General features: G+C 38.9%; 2 protein-coding genes across 10 annotated transcripts in view; one reads left to right on the forward strand and one right to left on the reverse strand.

Moving 5' to 3' along the window:
* The first annotated feature begins 4223 nt into the window (after window positions 1–4223).
* On the forward strand, window positions 4224–21780 carry SMNDC1 (survival motor neuron domain containing 1). 6 transcript variants are annotated; one of them, XR_008652110.2, is made up of 8 exons: window positions 4306–4554; window positions 5705–5824; window positions 10419–10561; window positions 11469–11630; window positions 13802–13955; window positions 14894–15102; window positions 18821–18892; window positions 19525–21780. XR_008652110.2 is itself a non-coding variant. In XM_055249633.2 (6 exons), exons 2-6 carry the CDS (start codon window positions 5705–5707, stop codon window positions 15029–15031), a joined length of 717 nt encoding a protein of 238 aa, XP_055105608.1. In that variant the 5' UTR covers window positions 4224–4554; the 3' UTR covers window positions 15032–16126. The 6 variants fall into 6 exon arrangements, 4 of the variants coding, with proteins under 4 accessions (XP_055105608.1, XP_063482456.1, XP_055105616.1 ...); XR_008652108.2 differs by having other exon boundaries at window positions 18821–21780; XM_055249633.2 differs by lacking the exons at window positions 18821–18892; window positions 19525–21780 and having other exon boundaries at window positions 4224–4554; window positions 14894–16126.
* A 1255-nt stretch (window positions 21781–23035) lies between these two features.
* The window catches only part of MXI1 (MAX interactor 1, dimerization protein), a 78914-nt gene continuing 75517 nt past the window's right edge, over window positions 23036–26432 (reverse strand). For all 4 annotated transcript variants that reach the window (XM_055249599.2, XM_055249609.2, XM_055249618.2 and 1 more), the window contains one exon: window positions 23036–24825. In XM_055249599.2, the coding sequence (XP_055105574.1) occupies window positions 24662–24825 (164 nt within the window). In that variant the 3' untranslated portion in view covers window positions 23036–24661. The remainder of the gene's footprint in view (window positions 24826–26432) is intronic.

Below are 26432 nucleotides of genomic sequence, written 5' to 3' on the forward strand. Positions count from 1 at the left end.
GTGGTGTTTGAGGGCTTTTGCTTCTTTTCATTCTTTTTGCTCTCAGAATATAAACCACTAAGAATGTATGGTTGGAGTACTATTAAGCACCACTTCTAAATAAGTAGTAAAGAACTGCCATTTCAGAGCCAGGCGCAGTGGCTCACGCCTGTAATCCCAGCACTTTAGGAGGCCAAGGCAGGTGGATCAGAGGTCAGGAGTTTGAGACCAGCCTGGCTAGCATGGTGAAACCCTGTCTCTACTAAAAATACAAAACAAAATTAGCCGGGCATGGTGGCACATGCCTGTAGTCCCAGCTACTTGGGAGGCTGAGGCAGGAGAATTGTTTGAACCTGGCAGGCAGAGGTTGCAGTGAGCCAAGATTGCACCACTGCACTCCAGCCTGGGCGACAGAGCAAGACTCGTCTCAAAAAAAAAAAAAAAAAAGAACTGCCATTTCTGGCCAGGCACAGTGGCTCATGCCTGCAATCCTAGCACTTTGGGAGGCCAAAGGCCGGGGGGCGGTGGATCACCTGAGGTCAGGAGTTCGAGACCAGCCTGGCCAACATGGTGAAACTCCATCTCTGCTAAAAGTATAAAAATTATCCAGGCATGGTGGCAAACGCCTGTAATCCCAGCTACTCAGGAGGCTGAGACAGGAGAATCGCTTGAACCCAGGAGGTGGAGGTTGTAGTGAGCCAAGATTGTGCCACTGCATTCCAGCCTGGGCAACAGAGTGAGACTCCATCTCAAAAAAAAAAAAAAAAAAAAAAAAAAAAAAAAAAAAGCCTGACATTTCTTACCCTGTAAAGCCTTAGACTATAATCTTTTTCAACCTGAAGAAATTCTTGTTTTCTGTTTTTAGTGGCATATTTTTGTTTTTTAGTGGTACAGTCTTCTGTTCCTCAATGGTACGTGTAAAACACAGAATAATTGAAAACGCACATCCTAAGGCTAGCAGTGCAATACAAATTTAAGCAAACAATTCAGGATTTCTATGACTGATGAACATCTGAAGACTTGCGCTGACCAGCACCCTTTTCAGGTTGTTTTCCATCAACTTTAAATGGATGATGCCACCTAAGCTTCATCCCAGGATATATGTGTTCCATGCACTGTATCCAAAAACACTCAATAAGCACAAAAAGGCAAGTAGCTTGTCCTGCAGCAAATTATGCAAAGATTCAAATCACTTATTATGACTAAAGAAGGGAGCATAAAACAATTACTATGATTACGTACACAACTCTAATTCACCACCTTTGGCATTTTGTCAAGATAGAAAAAAACGTGGCCGAATCTGGGGCTACTTTTAGTCAGGAACTGATACAATAAAAACTGAGATAAAGAATGCAGTCTCTGACCCAGGGAGGTGGCTCACCCTGTAATCCCAGCACTTTTGGCGGACAAGATGGGCAGATCACTTGAGCCCAGGAGTTTGAGACCAACCTGGGCAACATAGCGAAACTCTGTCTCTAGCAAAAAACAAATAATACAAAAATTAGCCGGGCATGGTGGCGTGTGCCTGTAGTCCCAGCTACTAGGGAGGTTGAGGCGGGAGGTTTGCTTGAGTCTGGGAGGCAGAGGTTGCAGTAAGCCGAGATTACACCACTACACTCCAGCCTGGGCAACAGAGTAAGACCCAGTCTCAAAAAAAAAAAAACAACCCACTTGACTAACATGTATTACTTTATTGCATATTCTTCTGCTCTACAATGGGCTGGCACATTTCCAAAGAGCTATACTTAAAATTTTTTTTTTTTTTTTAATTTAGGCCAGGCGCTGTGGCTCAAGCCTGTAATCTCAGCACTTTGGGAGGCCGAGGCGGGCGGATTGCCTGAGGTCAGGAGTTCGAGACCAGTCTGGCCAACATGGTGAAACCCCATTTCTACTAAAAATACAAAAAAATTAGCCAGCCGTGGTGGCGCACATCTGTAATCCCAGCTACTTGGGAGGCTGAGGCAGGGGAATTGCTTGAACCAGGGAGGTGGAGGTTGCAGTGAGCTAAGATCACACCACTACACTCCACCCTGGGTGACAGAGTGAGAATCTGTCTAAAAAAATTAATTTTTAAAAATTTGTGACAAGATCTCACTATGTTGCCCAGGCTGGAGTGCAGTGGCTATTCACAGGCACAGTCAGTGTGTGCTGCAGCCTCAAACTTCTGGACTCCCATCTCAGCCTTCCAAGTAGCTGGGTGCCATGGTGCCATACTTTAATTTTCTTTAGTAGAAAGTAAATAGCTGTATATTCTGATGACAATTTGGAGCCTTTAAATTTTATTTATTTGCTGTCTTTCAATAAAATAAATACCACGTTTCAAAACTAAAGGTTTAAGATACTGCTCTTTTTTTGAATAAACATGACTAAGTTTGAACGCAAATGTTTTAAGAAAAATCAGACACTGAAAGTAAATTTTGGCACTTCAAAGGAAATAGTAATTCAGAAAGCCTATTTGAAGTATTGCTTAGTTTTGTCTGCTCCAGTTTTGTCTGGAGCAACACCGCATACAGTTGTGAAAATTAAATGAACATGTGCAAAGTGCTTAGAATGGTATCTGGCACATACAAACTGTTATTTCTTTGTGAAAATTAAAATTCAATATAGCTTTTCTTTATAAATGAATGTTGCATAGATAAAAACAATCCTGAAAACAAAATTATTAAGATGGTGTAGAAGTCTATAATGGAACTTATAATGAATATTTCCCTATTTTCTGATCTATGCGGTTCAGGAAAAGTTCTCGTTTAAGAGATTTTTACACAATAAGGTTGACTTTATATTCAAGGAAGTTCCACCTCGCATCGGTTCTTAAAACACACAACTACAATAACAGTAGTTCTCTAAAAGTACATTTTATTTTAAACGAATCTCTTCTTTATTTAAAAGCACATGCTTTCTGTTGTCTTCCCTCTTTAATTCTAGCTACACACTGCTGCCCTCTGCTGCAATTTCAATGTTTACAAGTTGACTGCCGTCCCAATCACACTCACAAACCTGACCTAGTTTCCATCTATACAGGTTATCTGACTCACTATAAGGGTTATGTGTGTGTGTATGTAGAGAACAAAACGAAAGGCTCCTTGAAAAGAAAAATAGGAACTAAAGATGTTGGCACAGCTCAAAAGAGCCCATCTGAGAAGTGGGCCTTTTTTTTTTTTTTGAGACGGAGTTTCACTCTTGCTGCCCAGGCTGGAGGGCAATGGCGTGATCTCGGCTCACCGCAACCTCCGCCTCCCAGGTTCAAGCGATTCTCCTGCCTCAGCCACCCAAGCAGCTGGGATTACAGGCATGTGCCAACACGCCCGGAATTTTTTTTTTTGTATTTTTAGTAGAGACGGGCTTTCTGCATGTGGTCAGGCTGGTCTCGAACTCCTGACCTCAGGTGATCCGCGAGAAGTGGGCCTTTTTATGGGTCCAGCAACAAACTCCGAGCCTCCCAGGAAAGGTCGCTTCCTGGCATCTATATAAAACTTTATGTCTCAGGCCTTTATTTTTAACTGAAATAAAATTATATACATATGGTTTAAAAAAAAAAAGAAGAAAAGGAAAAAGGGTCAACAGCGAAGAGGGTAATCAATAAAACATTTGGCTTCCACTCCAAACCTCTGAACAGGTTTGTGTATCCGTCCAGAAAGCGTATATATTATTACGAACATACACAAGGGGCATTTCTTTTTGAACACAAATGTCAGTATTCCTACCACTCTTTACCATTCTAGACTAACTTGGGACGTTGTTCCCTATCAGGCGAGATTAACCCAACTAACTTAATTAAAACCAAGTAGGTTTTAACAAAATAAATTTTAAAGAAATCAATCTCCTCTCCAATAGGTTATTTCTGTAACGATTTAATTAGCTTTCTGTTGCTACTAAGGCTTGTTATCATATAAAGAAGTGGTTCTCACGCTGGGCGCGGTGGCTCACGCCTGTAATCCTAGCATTTTGGGCGGGAGCATAGTTTGAGCCCAGGAGTTGGAGACCAGCCAGGGAAACATAAGGAGAGCCCCAACGAACACCTCCCCCCGCCCACCCACCCACCACCACCGCCGCCGCCGCCGCCCCCGAAAAGCAGTGGTTCTCAAACGTCAGCGGACATTGGTATCATCTGGTGGGCTTATTAAAACCGAGTCTCTAGATTCAGGAGGTCTGGGGTGGGGCTTGAGAATTTGCATTTCCAATAAATTCCAAGCCGGAACTCCAGAAAGACAACCTACATTACGCGCCGGGCGAAGCCCAGCTACGCCATTTCCTTTCTAAGCCCCGCCTACTTCGCGTCCCTAACAGCCAGGGAGAGACTAGAGGGCGTGTGGAGTCACGTGAGTCGAGTGACCTCGCGCGAGAGTTTATATTTCTCGCGAGACTTCACCGTCTCTGTCTTTTCCTCCTTCCAGTGTCCGGCTTTCTTCCCTTCCCCCTCGCCGCCGACCGAGTTCTTCGTTTTTAGACCGAGTCGCCTTGTTGTCGTCGCGGTGATTTTCCTGCTACTGCTACTGCTGCTGCTGCCGCCGCCACTACCACTGGGCTCATTTGCCCCGACCCCTTCCCGCCGCCCCGCCCCCAGCCCCACACAAGGTAACAACCCCCCTGAGGGAGAAAGTGAGGCCTGGCCGGACCCGGGTCCCTCCCGAGGTGAAGCGGAGGCCCAAGGCCGAGGAGCCCGCCTCGCCGGAGACGCCCAGGCGCTGGCCCTGGAGCCCGGAGCCACGGCCGTCTCAGCCAGAGCTGAGCTTCGGCTGTCCGGCCGGCGCTGGCCTCCGTGCGGCGGCGGCAAACACGGCCCGTAGGGAACCGGGTCGGGTGGGGCTGGGCGCCGCGCGGCTCCGTGTGGAGCCTGCCTGTTGGAGCGCGGCGGGGCTCCGGCGGCGGTCCTGGAGGTGGCGTGTGGATTTCCAGGTCCGAATGATCGAGTTGTGGCGGGCTTTGAGGTGCTGCGTGGCGGGGAGAGCAGCCTGGGTCGCTGTAACTCTTGGGGGGCCTTTCCAGGCTCCCACCCTTTGGTTGAACGGGAATTTTACGAAAGAAAAGGGTTCTCGGAAACCTCGTACATTTGCTTATAAACCATCAAAAAGGGTTAATTGGCATCTTATTTTCAGGAAAATGAGTGAGCTGTATCTGGCGAAAGGCGCATTCCTTAGAATGCCTAAATGGGAGAGTACCTGTGCTGTTGTTTTTGATGAAGATAATGCACCGATGGATAAGCGACTGGGCGAAAGATTTTTGTTCTGGAGAAGCAATTTTAAATACACTCTTAATTGAATAGTTCAAGTAAAGATAGTAGTTTGTGTAGTTAATTTAAAAACGCACTTGTTTGGCTTTGGAAGCATACTTTAGTGCTTAAAAACAAGTATTTGGATTGTTTTTGAAAGTTTCGACTTTTCCAACAGAATAGTGCTTTTTAAAAAGATAACATTGATTATTGAGCCGAACTCAGCACCTACCCTGTGGATGGGAGTTAAAAGAAAATTAGAAATTTTTTTGTATCTGTATGCTTTTTTAAAGTATGGAATGTATCTCAAGTTTATAATCCTCAGAATCTGTTGCCTTTAAGTTTGTGGTTTAGTTGAAGTCTAAACCGAGAGTAAAGGTAATGGTGGAAATTAAGCTGCAGTGTTAGAAGGAGGTGGAGGCAAAAACTGGTAATTCAGGCAGACAGGGAAGTTAGTTTTTTATGCCTTGATTTTTGGTTTTGTTTTCATGGTCTAACCCTTTTTATTTTTCCCAGATGTCAGAGGATTTAGCAAAGCAGCTGGCAAGCTACAAAGCTCAGCTCCAGCAAGTTGAAGCTGCATTATCTGGAAATGGAGAAAATGAAGATTTGCTAAAATTGAAGAAAGATTTACAAGTAAGTATGGGTAGACAATTGTAGTTTTTCTCTGTTTTTCAAATTATTGCTTGAATCTCTAAGTACCAAAGTGCCTTTTGAGGGGTTACACCGCACCCTATGTATATATGTAAATTCTGTAGGTCCTGTGGCTTATAGAAGTAGGGTTGCTTCCCCAGTTCTCAGGTTTCTATACATCAGAGTGAATGAAATATTGTTCTTTGTTATATAAATCTTGTGTGCTTACATAATTTTTAAAAACTAAAGTTGATAGAAATTTCCAAGTCTGTCAAATTTTCAAGACGAGAGGTACATGTAACTTCACAATGAAAAACGCTTTTAGTTTTTAAGACCTGACAAATGAAATTTGGTTGAAAAAGTAACAAAGATTGAAGGAGAAAAATAGAACCTTAAGATTCTTTTTAATACCACAAGATTCTTTGAAAATGCGTGCCTTTTTTTTTTCCCCAAAGCCTGGTGGGTTACATTTTGTTTTGAAAACACACCACAAAAATGCCTAAAGAGAGACAAGTGCTCTGTATAATTGTTACACAGATGTTCAGACTTAAGGCTAGGTTTTACGGTAAAGTTGTTGACACTTGTGGAAATTGAACTATGTGGTGAAAAGGAGATCTTTGTCATGGGAGAGTAATACTTTTGTTTCTCAGGACACCAGACTGATTCAGAAAAATGCCATATATAATTTGCAAATACATATGACTTTTAAGAGCTTCCTTTAAATTCTGAACCTGATTTTTAAAAAGTTTCAAGGGTGTTTTGATGAGAGATTGCTTTACCGATTGAGTACTAAACTCAAAACTGTATCCTGTCTAAAAATTCATTCCCTCCCTTTATTATCCCACTGCCCGTTAAAACTATTACTGTTTTAGGGATATCAAAACTGCAAACAAACTTAACTGAAGTAGGGTCCAGATTTGGGATTCTGGAACTGCTTATCTGGGCGTAATTAAGATGAGTTGAATACTTTCAAGTTCTAGATTTAGAATAAAATTGCAGTAGTATGTTATTTTTAAACACACACAAACTATCTGGGATAATTTCAATATGAACAAGACCCCTCTTCGATACGTAGGAGCCAGGCCTGTGGGCTTCAGGGTGCCAGTCAATACGAAAAAGATGTTTTGGGTGCAATTTCTCCCACTCTCAGGCCCTTAAGTGAAAAATAACCCAATGGTTTGCCACCTGTCTATTTGATTTGCTCACATGTTGTGAGTATACATTTGAAGATGAGGCAACAGAGCCACACTGACCTCTTCTTACACTCTGTAAAGTGCTTTCTGTTTGCCCCAAAGAGAGATGCCTCGACTACCTTTACCAACTTAAGCAGTCCTTTTTTAGGAAAACATTGAATGCCAATGTTTTGTATATTGCTTCTTGGGCAGTGGGAGGAGGGGTATTTGTTAAACTGGTTGGGTTGGGGAAGTTGGGAGTGGAGTTAGAAATAGCATTATCATCAGGTCTTTTTAATATTTCTAGAATAATTCATCATTAGAGCCTGGGCAGAACTGCCTTACCATGTCATGATCATCGTAGTAGAAAGTACTGTAGGGGGAAACCATTGTGATAAACATTGTAGTAAGCCCGTAAAAGGCTTGCCTGCGGGGGTTCAGTTAATAATGACCTGGAACTCATTTTTCTGTAAAGTATCCTCTTTTCTATAACCATTTAAGACAGCACTGTCCAGTAGAACTTTCTGTGATGATGGAAATGTTCTATATCTGCTATTCAGTACCATAGCTGCTAGCCACATTTGGTTGGATATTTGAAATACAGCTAGGTTTACTTAGGAGCTGAGTTTTTAATATAATTTAATTAGCCACACGTGACTACCATATTGGATGGCAAAGATTTAAAAGTGCAAGTTCTAATACTTCAGATAGTAATAACAATGTTTTTCCTGACCAGTCTTGATCAGAGTTTCTTCCCATTTTATTCTATCATTAGAAATTTCATTTTGGTCACTAGATAAGGTCTGTTTTGAATTGAAAACTACTCAGAAATGGAAACCATCTTTTAAGATGAGGTAATACTCTGAAAAGTATTTGGCTATATGCTTCCACCCAATAATTGTTGTCTCCATTGAGACTACACTTACAGCTTCTATTCTGCTATGGGGATCCCCCCCTTATTCCCCTCTTTTTTCCTTCTCTGCCTTCTGGGATGTATCTCGCGCTATGGGTATTTAATTCAGCCTGTTATATTTGGTGAGAAGTCTGTTCAGACTGATTTTGTGGCTTCCTCATATTAATATTTTTTGACCATCATATGGTTTCTAATTTCTTGTCTTCCTCTATAGAATTAGATCCTTATCCTGGTTATTAGTTTGTTTGTCCTTTGATTTATGACAAAATGCTTTTTCTGCATCTTTTCAATGACTTCATTTTGCCAGTAAGGTTTCCATGTTTATCTTTTTCATGTACTGTCTTTCATAGAGACTGAAGTTATTCAGCAGGCAGCAAAATAATCTGCTAAAGTCCTGCCTTTCTTTTTTCACTTAAAAAAGTGGGTGTAATAAAATCCAGGCTAGCTAGCTGACTAGCTCCCCGGGCAGTCTATGATAATCACAGATAGTCGATTTATCAGGCTGTTTTGCTGAATAAGCTGGTTCTAAAGGAGGCAGGGGTCAAGTCACTTGTCTCATATATTACAGTGGCTCTCTGCATCCCCGAAACGCCTTCCTTCAGTAAGCAGAGTGCTTGAGTGCACCCCATTTGACCTGCTGATATGTAGATCACAACACCTGATGCTTCCTGGAATTGCCGATTACTGTAACTGCTGCCCATCTGTCGATGAAGGAGCAGTTTCAGAACTCAGACTTGAGGGAGGAAAAGTAATTAATGGTATGTACCTTCAAGAACCCCCTCATACATAAAATAGTTTTTCTAATACTTTGGTCCATACGCACATGTGAAGAATAGAAATTTAGAAGGTTCTTCATAGTTCGTTGGGAGGGTTATGTAAAACCATGGCAAAGTTAAAGGACATTAGGAGTAAATGCTCTGGATTTTTTCTAAAAAAGGGTCATTTCAGCACAGGCCTCTGAATTCACTAATATGCACAGCTTTTCAGGACCCTTTTCTTTGATAAAATATGTTTCTTTAACAAAATATATTTGGAAAATAGCTCTGTCCTAAAGGAAATAGAGTTCTAAATTTGAAACCTACAAGTGCAGAATTCATGTCTGTGCTTAAGTTAAATGATCCCTAGGTGGATCTGGAAGTATTTAATGATAGAGATTTGTGTGGGCTCTTGAGTCAGGCTTACTGGATTACATTCCTTCCCCTAAAAGTGGTTAAAAATAAGCCCAGATAATTTACTCTTCTTTAGTGTACTACTTGATCTAGTTATTTGGAAGGTTCTTTGCTTTATTTGCAAAGGACTGTCTAATTAAAAAGATCTAATTAATGGCTAGTTGGCAACTAATAAAACTTAGAGATATTATTCCTACTAAATTTTTAACTCAAACCTAAGTGTTCTATTTATTTATTTATAAAAACCTTTCTTCAAGAGATTTAAGACTCAAATATTAGTTTTTTCGGAAATAGCCAGGAAGATTTAGAATCTTTAGGAGAGAGGTAATATTTAACTTTCTTGGCTACTGGAATCAAAATTACTATTATGAAACATCAGTGGGAACTAGAAGAAACTCAGTACATAGTTTAACTTTGTTAGTTTTTCTCCCCAAACATACAGTATGATGTTTTAAATGCCACAATGGGTGAACAGCTATGCAAGTTCTTAGATCAGATAAGATGCATAGTGTGGATCTTCATTAGAGTAAAAATACAGTAGACAGGTAGCAGAATCTGTCAGCTTGTACTATTCTCAATTTTTTAGCCATCCCGACACCAAACATCTTTGAATGAAGCCAATAAATGTAAGCCTGAATTAGAAAAAAATATTTGCCACACAGAAAGGCATTGCCTATGTGTATTACCTTTTTTCCCCCTTTTAAATGAAGCTGTGCTAATGTGCTTAACATTAAGGTATGGAACATTTAAAATCTAACCTGGTAATTTGCTTACCCAGATGGGGTGAGTTTTACAATAATTGAATAGGAAGACCACTGGTTTCTTTTACATTGCCTGTAGTATTTTAGTCAAGATATGTATAAGTAGGAACATTTTTGTTACTAATAAAGCTGCTTAAAGTGTTTTGAGATTGCTTGGCAGTTAATACTGCTGAGTAATACCCTATAAAACAGTACAGTTGCATAAAATATATGTTATAATAAGAGTATCTAATTCAGTCCCTCATACTTGACTTTCTCATCTTTAGAGAGATCTATTCAGCCAAAATAGGCACTTAGAAATAATGCATGGTATAAGCTCAGGTCTTATATTTTCATTAGTATTTGTGGTTAAGTTGAAAGGCAACTATATGGGCTTAAGTCACAGCTCTACCACTTAACTCGCAGAAAATACTGTATCAGTTTCTACATGGGGATAATCACAGTGCTTGCTTAATAGTGTTATGAACTGCAAATGAAATATATGTAGAGTACTTAATGTACAGTATGAAAGCTGTCATCAAAAACAAAGTTGACAATGAGAATTATAAAAATAATATTGTAGTTTTTGTTTTTCTTTTTTAGGAAGTTATAGAACTAACCAAAGACCTTCTGTCAACTCAACCTTCTGAGACGCTTGCGAGTTCAGACAGTTTTGCTTCTACTCAACCTACTCATTCATGGAAAGTAGGAGACAAGTGTATGGCAATCTGGAGTGAAGATGGACAGTAAGTGTAGAAAAAAACTAACTATAACATGAAATAATAAAATACAATGGTAAGAAGTTTTTATTCAGTTTTAACTACCCTATTTTAATCTTGACTTCTATTAGGCAGTATGATTTATAGAGCCAATTTGATTCCTGGGTGGTTGCCATTAATACAGTTTAGTTTTAGTTTTAGATTAAGTTTCGGGGAGAAGAATGGCTGGGATTCTAGAGGAAAGAAAAACAGGACAATGAATGGGTGTTTTCTGAAATAATTATTTTCTCAAATTGAAAATCGAGTGAATGGTTGGTTTTTCTGAGAATTCTATGAAGAGCATACACTGACATCATTCCTATAAGAAATATGTTTTCGCTGGGTGTGGTGGCTCATGCCTGTAATCTCAGCACTTTGGGAGGCTGAGGCGGGCAGATCGCTTGAGGTCAGGAGTTGGAGAGCAGCCTGACCAACATGGTGAAACCCTATCTCTACTAAAAATAGAAAAATCGGTCAGGTATGGTGGCGTGTGCCTGTAATCCCAGCTACGTGGGAGAATGAGGCATGAGAATTGTTTGAACCTGGGAGGCGGAGGTTGAAGTGAGCCGAGATTGCACTACTGCACTCCAGCCTGGGCAACAGTGAGACTGTCGCAAAAAAGAGAAGAAAAGAAACCTCTGTTCTCAAAGACATTAAAGCACGTTGAGTAGGTACATGTAAGAGACTTTACCAGCAATATTTTGATTAGGATGTCCTTTTTCGATAGCAGATAACTAACTTCAACCACTCTTTTGTATTCTCTTTGCTAGAACAACCATTTGATTATAGAAGTTTCATTATAGACACATGTAATAATTTTATCACTACAGTATAAGACTTGTAGGCTGAGTACTAAATCTTTACTCACCTGCTTACAGCCATGATATCTTTACAGGTGTTATGAAGCGGAGATTGAGGAGATAGATGAAGAAAATGGCACCGCTGCAATCACCTTTGCTGGTTATGGCAATGCTGAAGTGACTCCACTGTTGAACCTCAAGCCTGTAGAAGAAGGAAGGAAGGCAAAGGAGGACAGTGGCAACAAACCCATGTCAAAGTAAGTGACTTTGACTTTTCCATTTTAGGTGCAATCTTCTCCATTTGGATACTTGAAGTAGTCTGCAGAGAGAATCTATGCATAAGAAAGTTATAATACTGTTTTACTGTTGTTCTGAAGATTAGCAACAAAGGGTCAACATTATCTGTGTAAGTGTGCCTAAGTAAAGTGAAGATAATTTTGATTCCCATTTAGGCATTCAGTAAATATTAAGAAGATAACTATATACAATGAACATCTTCCCAGCATATTTTATAAGCCAGGTACTGGGGCTATACCACAGGAGACCACCTCAGGCCTTGTCCCAACTGAGTTTATATTTAGAGAAGAAAACTCGTCATTAATGAAGTGCTTTAACAATAGAGTGTAAACATTACAAAGGAGCTATAACAGGTACTGTAAGGGAACAAGAGGTACTCAGCCTCCACTTTTATTATTAGGGCAGATTTCTTTGAGAAAATGACATCTAAACTGAGATTTGAAAAGAATAAGAGCCAAGTACAAAGCTACAAGGCGGTATGATGTTGATCTGGGCTTGAATTCTTTGTTATTAATGAGCATTATGACCTTGGAGAAGCTATTTAACTCTGTTTCCTCATCTGTAAGATAGGGGCAGTACATTATTGGGTTGTGAGGATTCAAGTGATGTGTTAGTAAAGCTTATAATAGTTCTTTACATGTAGTAGGAGCTTAGTCAATTTTTTTTAAAGGGAGTGAGCACATAAAAGTAACAAATCCCTGTGGTAAAAACTTGGGGCTTGGAAGGTGGGTGGTCTGAGAAGATTAGAGAGGTAAAGTCCAGAATATAAAGAGCTTGTAAGCCACTGATAACATTTTAAGTAGAGGGGATATGATGTGATCACATTTGAGCTTTAGAATGATCACTGTCAGTAGGGAGAGGCAACTACTGCTGTGATCCAGGTATAAGATGATGGCCTGAACCCAGGGAGTAGCAATGGGAATGGGGAACTATGCTGTTTTGAAAAGTAAGAGGCAGAATTAACAATATTTTGGTGAACTTCTGCATATTTGCCACAACTTAGTCTTTTGATTTGTCAAAGAGTTTTCGAAATTTAAGTTGCTACATATTTATATTTGAATATGCAAAAATTATATATTAATGTAAGCATCCCAATAAAATAAAATTCTAGAACAATGTATTTTTTTTTTATGTCTTTGTCATCTGTGTAAAAAGCCATAGCTTCATGGTGGTAATATGGTACCAGGGAGTCTAGATATTGCCCCTCTTAAAGATCTTTTTTTCATCCTTTTGGTGAGAAGTCAGTGTTAACTGATGAGAAATTATTGGGGGTTTTAGGCTCTGATCCTATTTAGAATCTTATTTAGAATGTTTTTGAAACCCGCAGGTGTTTTGTTTTGGTGAGAATTGTTAGCTATGATTTCTGTTTGTGCTGCTGCATTCTTCCAATGTAGGTAAAATATTTTATCTGCATTGAATCTCTTCATACATTTTTTCTAAATGCTGCACTTGTTAACTATGTCTATTTGGAAGTAGATGAAGGCTTAGATACCCATTAATACTGAAACTCAACTTATTCCTAAAACAACTGGCAACAGCTATACAAAAGTAAAATAGAAAGTCATAGTTGAGGCTGGGCACAGTGGCTCATGCCTGTAATCCCAACACTTTGGGAGGCCAAGGCAGGCATATCACTTGAGGCCAGGAGTTCAAGACCATTCTGGCCAACATGGCGAAACCCCATCTCTACTAAAAATACAAAAGTTAGCTAGGCACAGTGGCACGTGCTTGTAGTCCCAGCTACTCAGGAGGGTGAGGCATAAGAATCTCTTGAACCCAGGAGGTGGAGGTTGCAGTGAGCCAAGATTGTGCCACTGTACTCCAACTCCAGTCTGGGCGACAGAACAAGACTTTGTTGCAAAAAAAAAAAAAAAGTCTAAATATTTACCCTATATGGGTAAATAGATTACAGTTATGTTTAAAAGCTTCGAAGGATGCTATTTTTTAAAAAAACATTTCTTAGTAATTCTGGGTGATTGGTACTGATTTTAATGAGTTAGTACTTTTTATTCATAGACCATTGTATATGTTTGGTTGTTTTTTTTTTTTTTTTTGCACTGCCGGTGTCTTCAAGGAAGTCATTCTTGTATAGTAAGTCTTAACAGTTGACATTTAACTTTTTTTCATGCAGAAAAGAAATGATTGCCCAGCAGCGTGAATATAAAAAGAAGAAAGCTTTGAAAAAAGCTCAGAGAATAAAAGAACTTGAGCAGGAAAGAGAGGACCAGAAAGTGAAATGGCAGCAATTCAACAACAGAGCCTATTCTAAAAACAAAAAAGGCCAGGTTGGTAGATCTTTTTATGACACTTTGTAAATTTGAGAAATGCAACTGTCATTAAAATAACTTTAAAATGAAAAGAGATGTAGTTTTTTTGTAAAGTATGATTAACTCAGATTTAGTATTCAGAATCCTTGTTGATGCTCAATTTAACTTATCGAAAAATATTAGCCATTGTCTCTGCAATAAAAATATTACAAATGAGAGAATTTATATCAGGAATTATAAAAGGTCTATGTTCTTTTCCTTCTATAAACTAATATTTGAAAAAATAGTTGCTACTTAGAGGCAGTGTGCTTAACTCTACCTGCTTTGTTAACATGCCTTCATGCTGGGCATCACCAGTAGATTTTATTTAAAAGTGCATTCAGTTTCCCTTGATACACTTAGAAAGAGAAACGTGTGTTGGGTAGAAAATAACTGTAGCATTCATATAGGAAGTTGAGAATGAGGATAACCTGACTTTCACCCATGTATTACTCTTCACTGCCATCAAGGTGGCCCTTCCATTGATGGACATGGCTTCTGGAAAGAAGCACTTCCTTTTCATAAAGATGTTTATTTTGTGACAAAGGCCAAGGGACTTCACAATTTAGCTATCATAGCAGGCCCTGCAGTAAACTGCAATACAGCTAGAGCTTTAATTATGCTAAAATGGCTACTCACAGCTGAAGTTAGGATTTGAGTTTACAAAACTAAAATTTTGAGGTATCAGAAGGCAAGTGTTATGAGTATTAGTAAATGTAGTGATATTTTCCACAACTTAGAGTAAATGGCTTCCAGCATGGGACCTCTTCTGTACCCATTTTTTAACACTAAACAAAGGCAATATGTTTTTCTTCTTTTAAACATTGAAACCAGAATATATTTTAACATTACTTAAAATTTGAAATTTTTTATTTTTTCCAACACTAATCAGGAATGATTTGTTTTCTTTCCCTTAGGTAAAGAGGAGTATTTTTGCTTCACCTGAGAGTGTGACTGGCAAAGTTGGAGTAGGAACTTGTGGAATTGCTGATAAACCTATGACACAATATCAAGATACCTCTAAATACAATGTCAGGCATTTGATGCCTCAATAATCAGAAAAACTGTTGGATTTCATCTCTGCAGGGCTTTACATTTACCTTTTTATCCTTATATTTTTCTAAAGGTAAATTATTTGTTAGGTGAGTAAGCAAGATACCATTGTCGTCATTGGTTGACTTCAGTAGAATGAAACGTGAAGAAATTGCATTTGATAACTGCTATTCGTTTAACTTTTCTCATTATCAGTACCACGGTTCCCTCAAAGTTTGTTGAATAAAGCAACTTTTGTAGATGCTGTTTCATACAGCACTTAGATGAATTATTGATCTTCCTAATATCAGGCGCCTACTTAACCTATGGTATGTACTTTTTGTAAGTTGTAACTTGAAATTTGCAGATGCTTTGAACTTGACACATACTCTAGCAATTCATTGGAACACCAAGGCAAAAACACCAACCTGCTAAGAGATCTTTCCATTTTTATTTTCAACTTTAAAACTTAGCTGTCGTTCAGTTAAGCTTAAAGATAGGTTAATTTGTAAATGGCAAAGTTTGTTTTGAGGTTTTTCATCTTGTTTCCCAGGCCTATTAGGCCATCTCTGAAATTGATCTAGCTGTTTTATTTTTATGTACTCTTAGTTTTATGTAAGAAACCTTAGGATGAGCTCCCTTTTCTAAGGTGTCTTTGTTTTTTGTATGTTTGGTTTTTTCCTGGTTTTTGTTTTTTTCCATTTACGGCAGTGGTACCATGTTTTGGATGTGTAATGTTTATATGGGAGAACAAAAAGCTGATGTATAGCCCTGTATACAGTGTAGATACTATTTTTGTAAAAACACAAGGCTAAATTAATGAACAAGAATACTGAATATTTCATCATTAAAAATTTCTTGTATTTCTTGTGCATTAATCTGACCATAATTTCCCTGTATATTATGTTCATTTAGCTGTTTGTAATTTTTGTTAATTAGATCAAGTTGTCTGCATTTGTTGGTGTAAGTGAACATCACAGTTATCCTGAGTTGAGTTTAAGCCAAATACATGCATAGAAAAGGGTCTTCCTATTAATGGAAGAAGGTAATTTTTAGGATGTGTATTATTTCAGTTTTGTATGTTTAACTTTTATTAAATAAAGTGTTTTTAAAATCTCCAGGGTGTGTTAACAAAAGGTAAAGTCTTTAGCTGTCAGCACTTCAGAGTGATTAAAACTCCGGCCGGGCGCGGTGGCTCACGCCTGTAATTCCAGCACTTTGGGAGGCCAAGGCGAGCAGATCACAAGGTCAGGAGATCGAGACCATCCTGGCTAACACGGTGAAACCCCGTCTCTAGTAAAAACAAAAAATTAGCCGGGCGTGGTGGCGGGCGCCTGTAGTCCCAGCAACTCGGGAGGCTGAGGCAGGAGAATGGCGTGAACCCGGGAGGCAGAGCTTGCAGTGAGCCGAGATCGCGCCACTGCACTCCAGCCTGGGCGACAGAGCAAGACTCCGTCTCAAAAAAAAAAAAAAAAACCCTCTAAGTACTCGCACACAGCATTCATAGAAGAGAATATTGAGTGTGTGAGAGGTTTCAGTAAATCCTTAAGTATTCCTTCCATTAGAAGAAATTGGATCTTAAAGGGCAAACCAGGCATGTGTTTATAGGATGTCCTCATTTTAATGGGTGTTTGTAGATTTTTGGTGGAAGGGGAAAATAAGTTTTTATTTCATGAATTTCAATTTTTTTTTTATAAATTGAAACTTAGGACAGTGGTAGGTAGAATTCTTCATCTCTCTCTTCCACACCCACCCCTTTCAACCCAGGAGGGTCACTGTTTTTCTTCATATAATTCGTGGCCACAGGGTAGGACACAAAGGACAGAAAGGCACAAACTGCAGTAGAAAAAGGTTTGTTGAAGCCTGTAAACTTCTAAATAAAATATACCTCGTTATTGTAACATCTTAAGAGCTTATCAATAATCAAGAGTAGCCTTGATGGATTGCAAGAGAATCCTTTGAATTAAAAAGCACTGGGAAGAAATTTGGTGTCATTGTGTGACCCCAGGAAATGGTTGTTGAGATTACCTTGGTGGTGTTAGAATAGTAATTCACCTGATGTTTTTGTAGGCAGTCTTGTCCCTCTTTTGACCCTGGGGGCCTTAGTTTTCCCAGTGGACTTTGCAGTAGGAGAGAGAAAAAGAAAAGTGACCTTATTAAAAAAAATAACAAGTTTTGAAAATAGACCTTTAGAATGAAATCAGCAACCTTTGTGTCAGAGATCTAGATGTGGCCGTTTGGAAAATCTTAGTGTCAGGATGATGTTTGTGTCTCTGAACTAAGAGGCAGGACTCTTAGGGAGACTACTTGTCACAGTGTGATACTGAATTTGAGAAGATGCTCAGTGAGAAGCATGATACCCACAGTATTTTACAGTTGAAGGTGGTTAAGCTCTCTATATTCTGAAACAAAATAAAAACCTTGACCTTAAAAAGCTTTGTTAGAAAATTTAATGTAGAGTTTTCCCCATTAAGAAAGGAGACGAAGCTTTGAAACTGACAGACTGAAATGTTAAGTACTGAGTTATGGGCCTCTAAGTAGAAATGGTTGCGTGTAACTTACCAAAGCTTGACATTTGACTGTTGTTACCATTTCAAGGAAAGAACAGTCCTAACCTCCCGAAAATAAACAAAATGTTCAGTTTTAGTAGTAATCACAGTTTACAAGTGCTATTTTAATTAACATGTAGGGAGGCCACAGAGCATACTGGAAAACAGCAAGGACTCTAGAACCAGACTAGTGTTTATTACCATTTATTACCTGTGTATTCCTGATTCATTTTTCTCAGCTGTCGAATGGAAAAATCTGTTTCAGTTTTAAGGATTGAATTCAAATGTGTAAATAGCTTAAGAGTATCTGGCATAAGCACTATAGAAGTGTCTGCTATTACTCTGCAGAGTGGCAGTGGTGAATTATCTGATATTTTTTCCTTAACTTGAATAGCAATCCACATTACAATGGATAACAATACCCATTGTTTATGATTTGAGGCATCCAATTATAACTGTATTATTGAAGTGTTACCAAATTACCAAGGTTGTAGGGTATATTTAGTATTCCTAGTTAAAGGTTTGAACTAATTTGTATAGTAGGGCATGTTAATGGGAAGGGGGTGAAGGTTATAATAAAAGTCACCCCTAATGCTTGTTTAAAATTAAAGAGGAGTTTATGGGTCTGGGACCAACCTTAGACTTATCCAGGCCAAGGTATGTTGTTTGACGAACACCGCAGGTGATCCTGTTGTGCATCCCCGTCTAAGAACTGTTTCGTTAACTATAAAAGTTTGACTTTTGAAATGAAGAAAAATTACCTTTTAGCCTAATCATGAAGACTAGGCGTCAAACCAAAACAAGATGATTTAGTTATTGTAGCAACACATTTTTTAAAAAAAATTGCTTGTTGTCACAATGAAGGGTGTGTATCTGTTTCCAGTATGCAATTCTAATGCCGAATGTCTGCCTTAAAAATAGCAAAGGAGACCATCAGGTTAACATAAAGGAAAATTGTAGTTTTGTGACTCATGTGTCTGTAGATTTTAATTTTATAATTACAATTTTTATAAGATAAAAACTACCAGTTGTAAATTCAACCAAAAAAAATATTTAAAGCTTTGATTTAGCTTTTTGCTTTAACTTGGGTAGTAATTGAAATATAAAGGAAGAAAATCTATTAAAACCAATGAGGTTTTATATTTGTTAAAATCTTGATTCAATAAATATCAGCTGAATTAAGTATGGTACTACGAAGCAATCAATTAGTATAAATGGCAATTTACAAATTCAACAGTAAGTGTAAACATTCTTTGTATCTAGGATTTTTGAGTTGCAAGTTAAACTGAATTTTTACTGCAGTGGAGAGGAGGAGCATAGCAGGCAAAATAACAGGTAATACTGTATTTTAAACAAACAGAAAAACCCAAGTAATTGGCACCCTTTATCTGATCATCTTTTAAAAGGCCTATATATGTGTATAGTTATGTTCTTAAGAAACATCTTAAGAGGTTCAGAAATCAATTTTATAGATGGAACATTTTAATAATTTGTTTTGGCCTAGCCAAAAGTAAGTAAAATAAAACAAAATGGTGTTAGATTATGTATGTATATAAAGGTTGTTCTTTTGTGGCCTTGATTGGGGTAAAGCAGAACTGAGAATAATAGGGGTTTGTGGTAGTCGACAGCTGAACTAGCTAAAAATACGAAGTTTTGGATATTTAATTAATCTTTCAGTTCCCAGGCAATAAAAACTGGAAACTTAGTTCCACCACACACCTTACCAGTTCATTTAAAACCAGTATAGTCACTGGAATTATTTAAACTGTAATTTGTTTCTCCACTTAGTCTTTTTTAAGAATACAGCTGAAAGAGCCATGGTGATAATTATTAGGAGAAAAGGTTGGCATTTTGTTTGAAGAGCTACTTTCTCAACTTGGGGCTGAAAGTTATCGTTGTTATTTTGCTGGCTCAGGATTTCCCTTTCTTGGTAAAACTGATGTGCTTTTGTTTTTTCCCCTTTCAAGCCCTGTACTTACTTTAGCAAGATGCAGTGAATTTCTGACCAGAGAAACAAAGAATTCAGGCTTGGAGGAAACACTTGACTCCATATCCTGGGAAACTAGAGTTGAAGCCTGAGATCTGAAGCTAGGCTAGTAATCACTTTAATAGATGGTAACTGTCCAAATGTTCATTGCTCAGAAGTAGCAGGAAGGAGTAAGTATCCCTTTAATTCTTTTGCCTGGAGTTTTTCCCTCCAAAATCACCCTCAGGTTTAGTTGACCTAGCTTTCTTTCTAAGTGTGATGAAGCTACTAACTTAGAAACGACTGATCTTAAATGTATACTCTTCTTGTGATTTTAGAGGTACTTTTATAGGTTTTGTTATATTTTTACAGTGCTATTCTGTGCCCTGGTATGAGCATCTGAAATAAATATCTCAATTATTACCCTACCAATAAAGATTTTTAAAGCATTCCCCAAGGCAAAGAGCTATGAGCTTGAGGATATGGAAGAAATGCCAAAACTACAGTAAGTTAGTTGGCAGTATCTTAAAAGAACTTCATTTAAAGCCATTTTCTCTAATTTATGACTGTATAGAAAGGTAAAACAGAACAGGAAGTGAAGTTTTCAGCCAGTACATTTATTTTGAACTATGCTGCCTATTTAAAACAATCTGACATATTCCACAAGAAAACCAGTTTCCTATTAGATCTGATACATAGGAAAGGAGATAGCTGCTGATTCTCTTTTCTTGGCACAGTCAGCACTAAATACTAACCTAGGGCACGTTATTATCAGTGTATAATATGTTCAACTTGAGATTAGTCCTTTTTCTTTTTTTTAGAAAGACCAGATAATCACTAAAACTGATGCTACATTAATCTTATAAAGCCTTTATTTAAGAAATTCTATAGGAGGCTGGGTGCGGTGGCTCACACCTGTAATTTCAGCACTTTGGGAGGCCAAGGTGGGCAGATCACATAAGGCCAGGAGTTCGAGACCAGCCTGGCCAACATGGTGAAATGCTCTCTCTACTAAAAAATACAAAAATTAGCCAGGTGTGGTGGCACATGCCATAGTCCCAGCTACTCAGGAGGCTAAGGCAGGAGAATTGCTTGAACCCAAAAGGTGGAGGTTGCAGTGAGCCAAGGTCACACCACTGCACTATACAGCCTGGATGACAGAAATTCTATAGGAAATAAAAAATGACTTCTTTATTAAAGTATTACCTGCCATGGAATTTTGTTTAAGTGAACCAATATTTAGAAACAGTCTTTTTCTGTAAGATCTGGAGTCAAAGTGACTAAAATTCAGGATTAAGGATGCATTAGAAGGTTGTGTTCATCAGAGAAACTAGAGAAACACACCCCTTTTAATTTCCTTAGTACTACATCTTCCTAGATGGCAGTCGGGGAGTGGGGTGGTAGTTTATATATATCTGCTTAAATCCTTACAACCTTTCAAGATAGAGGTAGTACTTATAATAGCTTTTCAGGAGGAAAAGGGCTCCATGAAGAAATTAAGTAACTAGGGTCAGCAATGTTGGAACTGGGATTAAAGTGTAATTTTTTTTTTTTTTTTTTTGAGACGGAGTCTCGCTCTGTCGCCCAGGCTGGAGTGCAGTGGCGCAATCTCGGCTTACTGCAAGCTCCGCCTCCCGGGTTCACGCCATTCTCCTGCCTCAGCCTCTCCGACTAGCTGGGACTACAGGCACCTGCCGCCACGCCTGGCTAATTTTGTTTTTGTATTTTTAGTAGAGACGGGGTTTCACCGTGGTCTCGATCTCCTGACCTGGTGATCCACCCGCCTCGGCCTCCCAAAGTGTTGGGATTACAAGCGTGAGCCACCGCGCCCGGCCTAAAGTGTAATTAAAACACTTGCTGTTCCCACATTTTACTGTTCTGGGTTAACTGTTGGGAACCTGATTTTGGTCAGGAACTTTGCCTCAATAATCCTCACTGCCTCTTAAAATTCCTTCATAACGCTAAAAGCAGTCATTGTCGGGGAGATTAGAAAGGCATTTCTATAGGAGTTCTCATATCTGTTCTAACCAGAAACTTGAGTTGCAGTGACTTCAGAATCCTTTAGTTATAATGCGCTACAGTAGGTTTTACCTGTACCTTTTTGAGACGGAGTCTCGCTCTGTTGCCCAGGCTGGAGTGCAGTGGCTCAATCTCAGCTCACTGCAGCCTCCGCCTCCCAGGTTCAAGATTCTCCTGCCTCAGCCTCCTGAGTAGCTGGGACTACAGGTGCATGCCACCATGCCCAGCTAATTTTTCGTTTTTTTTTTTTTTTTTTTTTTTAGTGGATAACGGAATTTCATCATGTTGGCCAGGGTGGTTTCAAACCCCTGACCTCAAGTATCTGCCCACCTCTGCCTTCCAAAGTGCTGGGATTACAGGTGTGAGCCATTGCGCCTGGCCTACCTGTACCTTTTAATGTCACTCAGGTGTTTTATAAATAGGGTACCCTAAATAAGGTTAGTGGAACTTCCAGACTTGTTTGCAATTTGAATAATAGTGTAGCTAAAGGGATGCTCCCAAAAGTTATTTAGAGAACAGATCATGAGAATGGCTTTGTGTCCTACCTGAGGCAGTTAAGATTATTATTTATGTGGCATATTAAACCACATGCAGTTAGGTTATATGGAGTTACCAGTCAGGCTCCTATTTAAATTGCAGAACAGGAATGGTAATTATAATTCAAACTGCCATTTCATTTGGCATTGTTACTGATTTGGTATCAGCAGACATTTAGGAGATAGTTACCTCTTAAGGTGTGGATACCCATTCATGTTTTTGCCTTCATAAAGAAGGATGGTACAAAAAGGTATTCTTCGTTCACAGTTTTTATTTCTTCCAATTAACTTTTGTGTCTTCAAAATTGATTTGTCTTTTAAAAAATACTTCTTACTCATCATACAATCTACACCACCCCAAGGAAAACAAACCCAGGGAAGGGTAATTTAGGAGGCAGTTAAAATGTGCACTATAGGTTTAAAACAAATGCTTTCCAGCCCATAATCCTATACATATACAACAAAATCACGGCCCAAATAATGCAAGCGAAGGCCGTGAGAATAACAAAACAGAAGCTTAGTCACTGGCTTCATTCACTTTCCATGGTAGCACGGTCTTCAAACTGTCTCACACTTGATCAAGAGTAAGCAAACATAGAGACAACATCTTGACTCAGCCAGTAGTAATTATAAATGAAACCAGAAATAATTTACCTGGGCCACAAAAATGAATTGTTTTGTCATGTTTTTCATTAAGTCCCTAGCACCTGAAACGTAGCAAGTTCTGATACTGGGCTTCTAAAGGCATGCAGTTTTTCACTCACATCTATTTCAAAGAATTTCTTCCAACTGAAACATAGCACAATCAAGGAAAAACTTCTGGAGGCAAAAAGGAAGAGCACAAGAACATGTTGAGGCGTAATGTATGACCAAGATGGTACACTATATATAGAAGCAGTGAATGCTGTTAAAGTGTCACTCACAAAGGGATAGTCTAACATTAACACACAACTCAACTGCACTGCTAAATATGGTTGTCTTTATTTTCTTTTTCCTTGCCCAGCCCTATCTAAACATAAAATAAAACTACAGGACTGAAATTAACAATCCATTAAAATCAGCAATAAGTTATGAAAATCATAAAGCTTTTTTTTTTTTTTAAGTAATTAAGGGTAGTTAAATTATTTAAAGTATACAAAGTCCAAACAGCCAGGGGTAAGGTCTCCAAGAGGCCTTCCCAGGGTAAGGGAGAGGGCCACAGGGGAACCTTGGAGTTTGAAAGACAAAGGGAACACATGACATCAAAGTGCAGGCTAGAAATTTCACTTAGAAGAAAATAACATTACTGAAAATATTCGTAAGAGTAACAATAGCACCTGCACAGTGGGACTGTGAGGAAGAGAGAGACTGCCTGTAGGAAAATGGAAGCAAATCTTTACATTAAAATGAGACAAGTGCTGAACTTAACTATGTTAACTATGATAGTGTGTCTACTATAGATATCAGATGGTTAAAAGCTGGTAAAAGGTAATGATTCTAAGAACAAAAATAGCATTGACCCTTTTTCTACCTAGCCCAGACCTCATTCATTTTGTGCACTATAAAGAGTGAGGTGTGAGGTGTTTTATCATTATCAAATGCTGCATCAAAATAGATGATTTTTTTCCCCATGTGTTTTTCCACTATAAAAGACATCTATGTTTTTTTTATGGATAAGCTTTAAAAAGATGTCATTTTGGTTTTCAACACATATAAACAGTTATCAAAATCTGAAATAAAAATGCTGCTGTGGCTCAGACCTTGGCCTGCTAATCTGCGTGCACAACTCTTCTGACCCACGCAGACGCAGAGGCACGTGGAGCTTTTTCCTTCTGGCCCCCCAATCCATACTCATAGGCCTTGTAGGATAGAGGCTGTCATGCATGGACTGCTCCCATGTGGCCTAAGGGCATCAGGATGGAGAGCTGGCAGTTGGGTGCCCTAGTGCTAACAATGCAGGATAAGGTTAGCTTGCCTAGCATGGAATCCAACAGAAAGCTGAGCTGCATGATGATCCCTTTCAAAAGGCTTCATGGGAGTCTCTCCTTTTGCAGAGCATGAAATGAGCTTTTTTAAAAAAAAAATAATAAAGGATTGATCATCCACAGGCTTCATGATAAACTGTCCCAGGCTGAGTTTTAATAGCTCATTAGCTATCCAAGATTAATACCTGATTTTCTTGTCTTTTCATTTGAATAGTTTTTATTTTGCTTTTAGGACCATAAAGCTCAGAAAGGGTTCATAACCCCATCCTTAAATGTGTCTACTAAATGTAGTATGAGCAAACTAGAGAAAGAGGATGACATCTCCAATGTCCTCTTTTCAATCAAATCAAGAAAATTTTACACAAGTTTTCTGCTGCCATTAAAAATTGTGATTTTTCCAATATGAATATTCTGAGTATTTGTTCTCCTTGGGAGGCTCCGCCCCACTTTTTGCTAAGTATTTGCTTAAATACAGGTCCTCTGACCCTTTTGTTCAAGTATAGTTTTGTTTTGTTTAGTTTTAAAGAGGAGACTGCATCATGAACCCAATTTAAGAGATTGTTTGTATTGAATTGGCCCAGTGAATATTTTGCCCTGCACTGTTATGTCATGCTGGGTTCTACGAAGTGAATGAAAGTTTGACACTGGCACTGGAGTAACCCTCGTCACTCCCAATACTTGGCAGGCTGCTGTGGTCATCAATGTCACTGATGCTGGTGGTACTTATATTGTCCACTTCTCCATGGGAGAACTCTGTGCTTTCAACATCCACTTCAATCTCCTCTGCCAAAGGGAAAAAAAAAAAAGAACATTAATTATCGAGTATAGCGCACCTTCAAAAACTAACAGCATGAGGAAAAGAGGTATAAGAAATGTTATACAACAAGCTTATTATCAGTGATCTCTGGAGAACAGAGGAACAAGGTGAAGAGACAGGAATATTTTTTGCCAAGGGGAATGTCTGATATACAGTGGTGGTCTTAATTTAGGCAGCAAATTTCCTAAGTCCTTTGACGCCAGTCCGTCTGGACCTCCCTAAAGCACTTGGCGTATTTGGGAATTAGTACTTAATATTAAAAGGTCCCAACCCCCAAGTGGTTTAAAAACATCTGTTTTGCATTAAACCACAAACTAATTCTCAGTTCTGTTTATTAATCAGGGTCGCCTTAAAGGGTGGGCAGGAGCATAAATTTAATATAGGCAAACTAGAAAATTTACCCATCCAGGCCTTTGGTGGTGCCATTCTACAGATAGTTCAACAGACTTCTAGGATTCATCATAAAGATCTTCAACTAGTCAGTCAAACAAGTCATTATAAAGTAGAGTTTGAGGTATATGTCTTAGATTTAATTTTCTTGCATCAAATATAGCTTGAAATAAGGGCCTGAGACTTAAAAGTCTTCAGATGATAGTGAGATCCATTTTGGTGGTAGTATACAGACTTAAAAGCCAAACATTTAAAAAAAAAAACAAATACATATTTGACTCAGCTATCAATAGATAATGTTGCTGGACGCAGTGGCTCATGTCCGTAATCCCAGCACTTTGGGAGGCTAAGGCAGGAAGATCACTTGAGCGCAGGAGTTTGAGACAAGCCTGGGTAACAAAGTGAAACTCCATTTCTACCCAAAAAAAAAAAAAAAAAACCCACAAAAATTAGCTGGGTATAGTGGGTGATCCAGTAGTCCCAGCTACTCGGGAGGCCAAGGTTGGGAGGATCACTCTTGAGCCCAGGAGGTTGAGGCTGCACTGTGCCAAGGTCTCACCACTGCACTTCAGCCTGTGTGACAGAGCGAGACCCTGTCTCTTAAAAATAAAAGAAAATCTTAATTGTTAAATACTAGATATTCAATCATCAATAATATCCATAAAGCAATACACATGTTAAAAACAAAAAGGAGTTTAAAAGTTGTTTTCTCCCATCAGAGCTAGAGTGAAACCCAGGATTTTTCAGTTACCTTAAAACGAATTCAAAGCCTGATGTTTCACATTTGGCACTGACTTTTTAAGGGTTCATACGAATCACAACTGCTTTAAAAAAGTGGATTCAGCCGGGTGCGGCCATTACTTTGGGAGGCTGAGGCAGGTGGATCACGAGGTCAGGAGTTCAAGACCAGCCTGACCAATATGGTGAAACCCCGTGTCTACTAAAAACACAAATTAGCTGGGCATGGTGGCGCGCGCCTATAGTCGCAGCTACCTGGGAGGCTAACGCAGCAGAAACACTTGAACTCAGGAGGCGGAGGCTGCAGCGAGCCAAGATCGCGCCACTGCACTCCAGCCTAGGTGACAGAGCGAGACACTCTCAAAAAAAAAAAAAAAAAAAAAAAAAAAAAAAAAAAAAAATGGATTCTTGTGAGGCCAAAAGGACAGGGTGAAGCTATTTCCAG

The sequence above is a fragment of the Symphalangus syndactylus genome, chromosome 2, assembly GCF_028878055.3.
Source record: "Symphalangus syndactylus isolate Jambi chromosome 2, NHGRI_mSymSyn1-v2.1_pri, whole genome shotgun sequence".
Lineage (NCBI taxonomy): Eukaryota > Metazoa > Chordata > Mammalia > Primates > Hylobatidae > Symphalangus > Symphalangus syndactylus.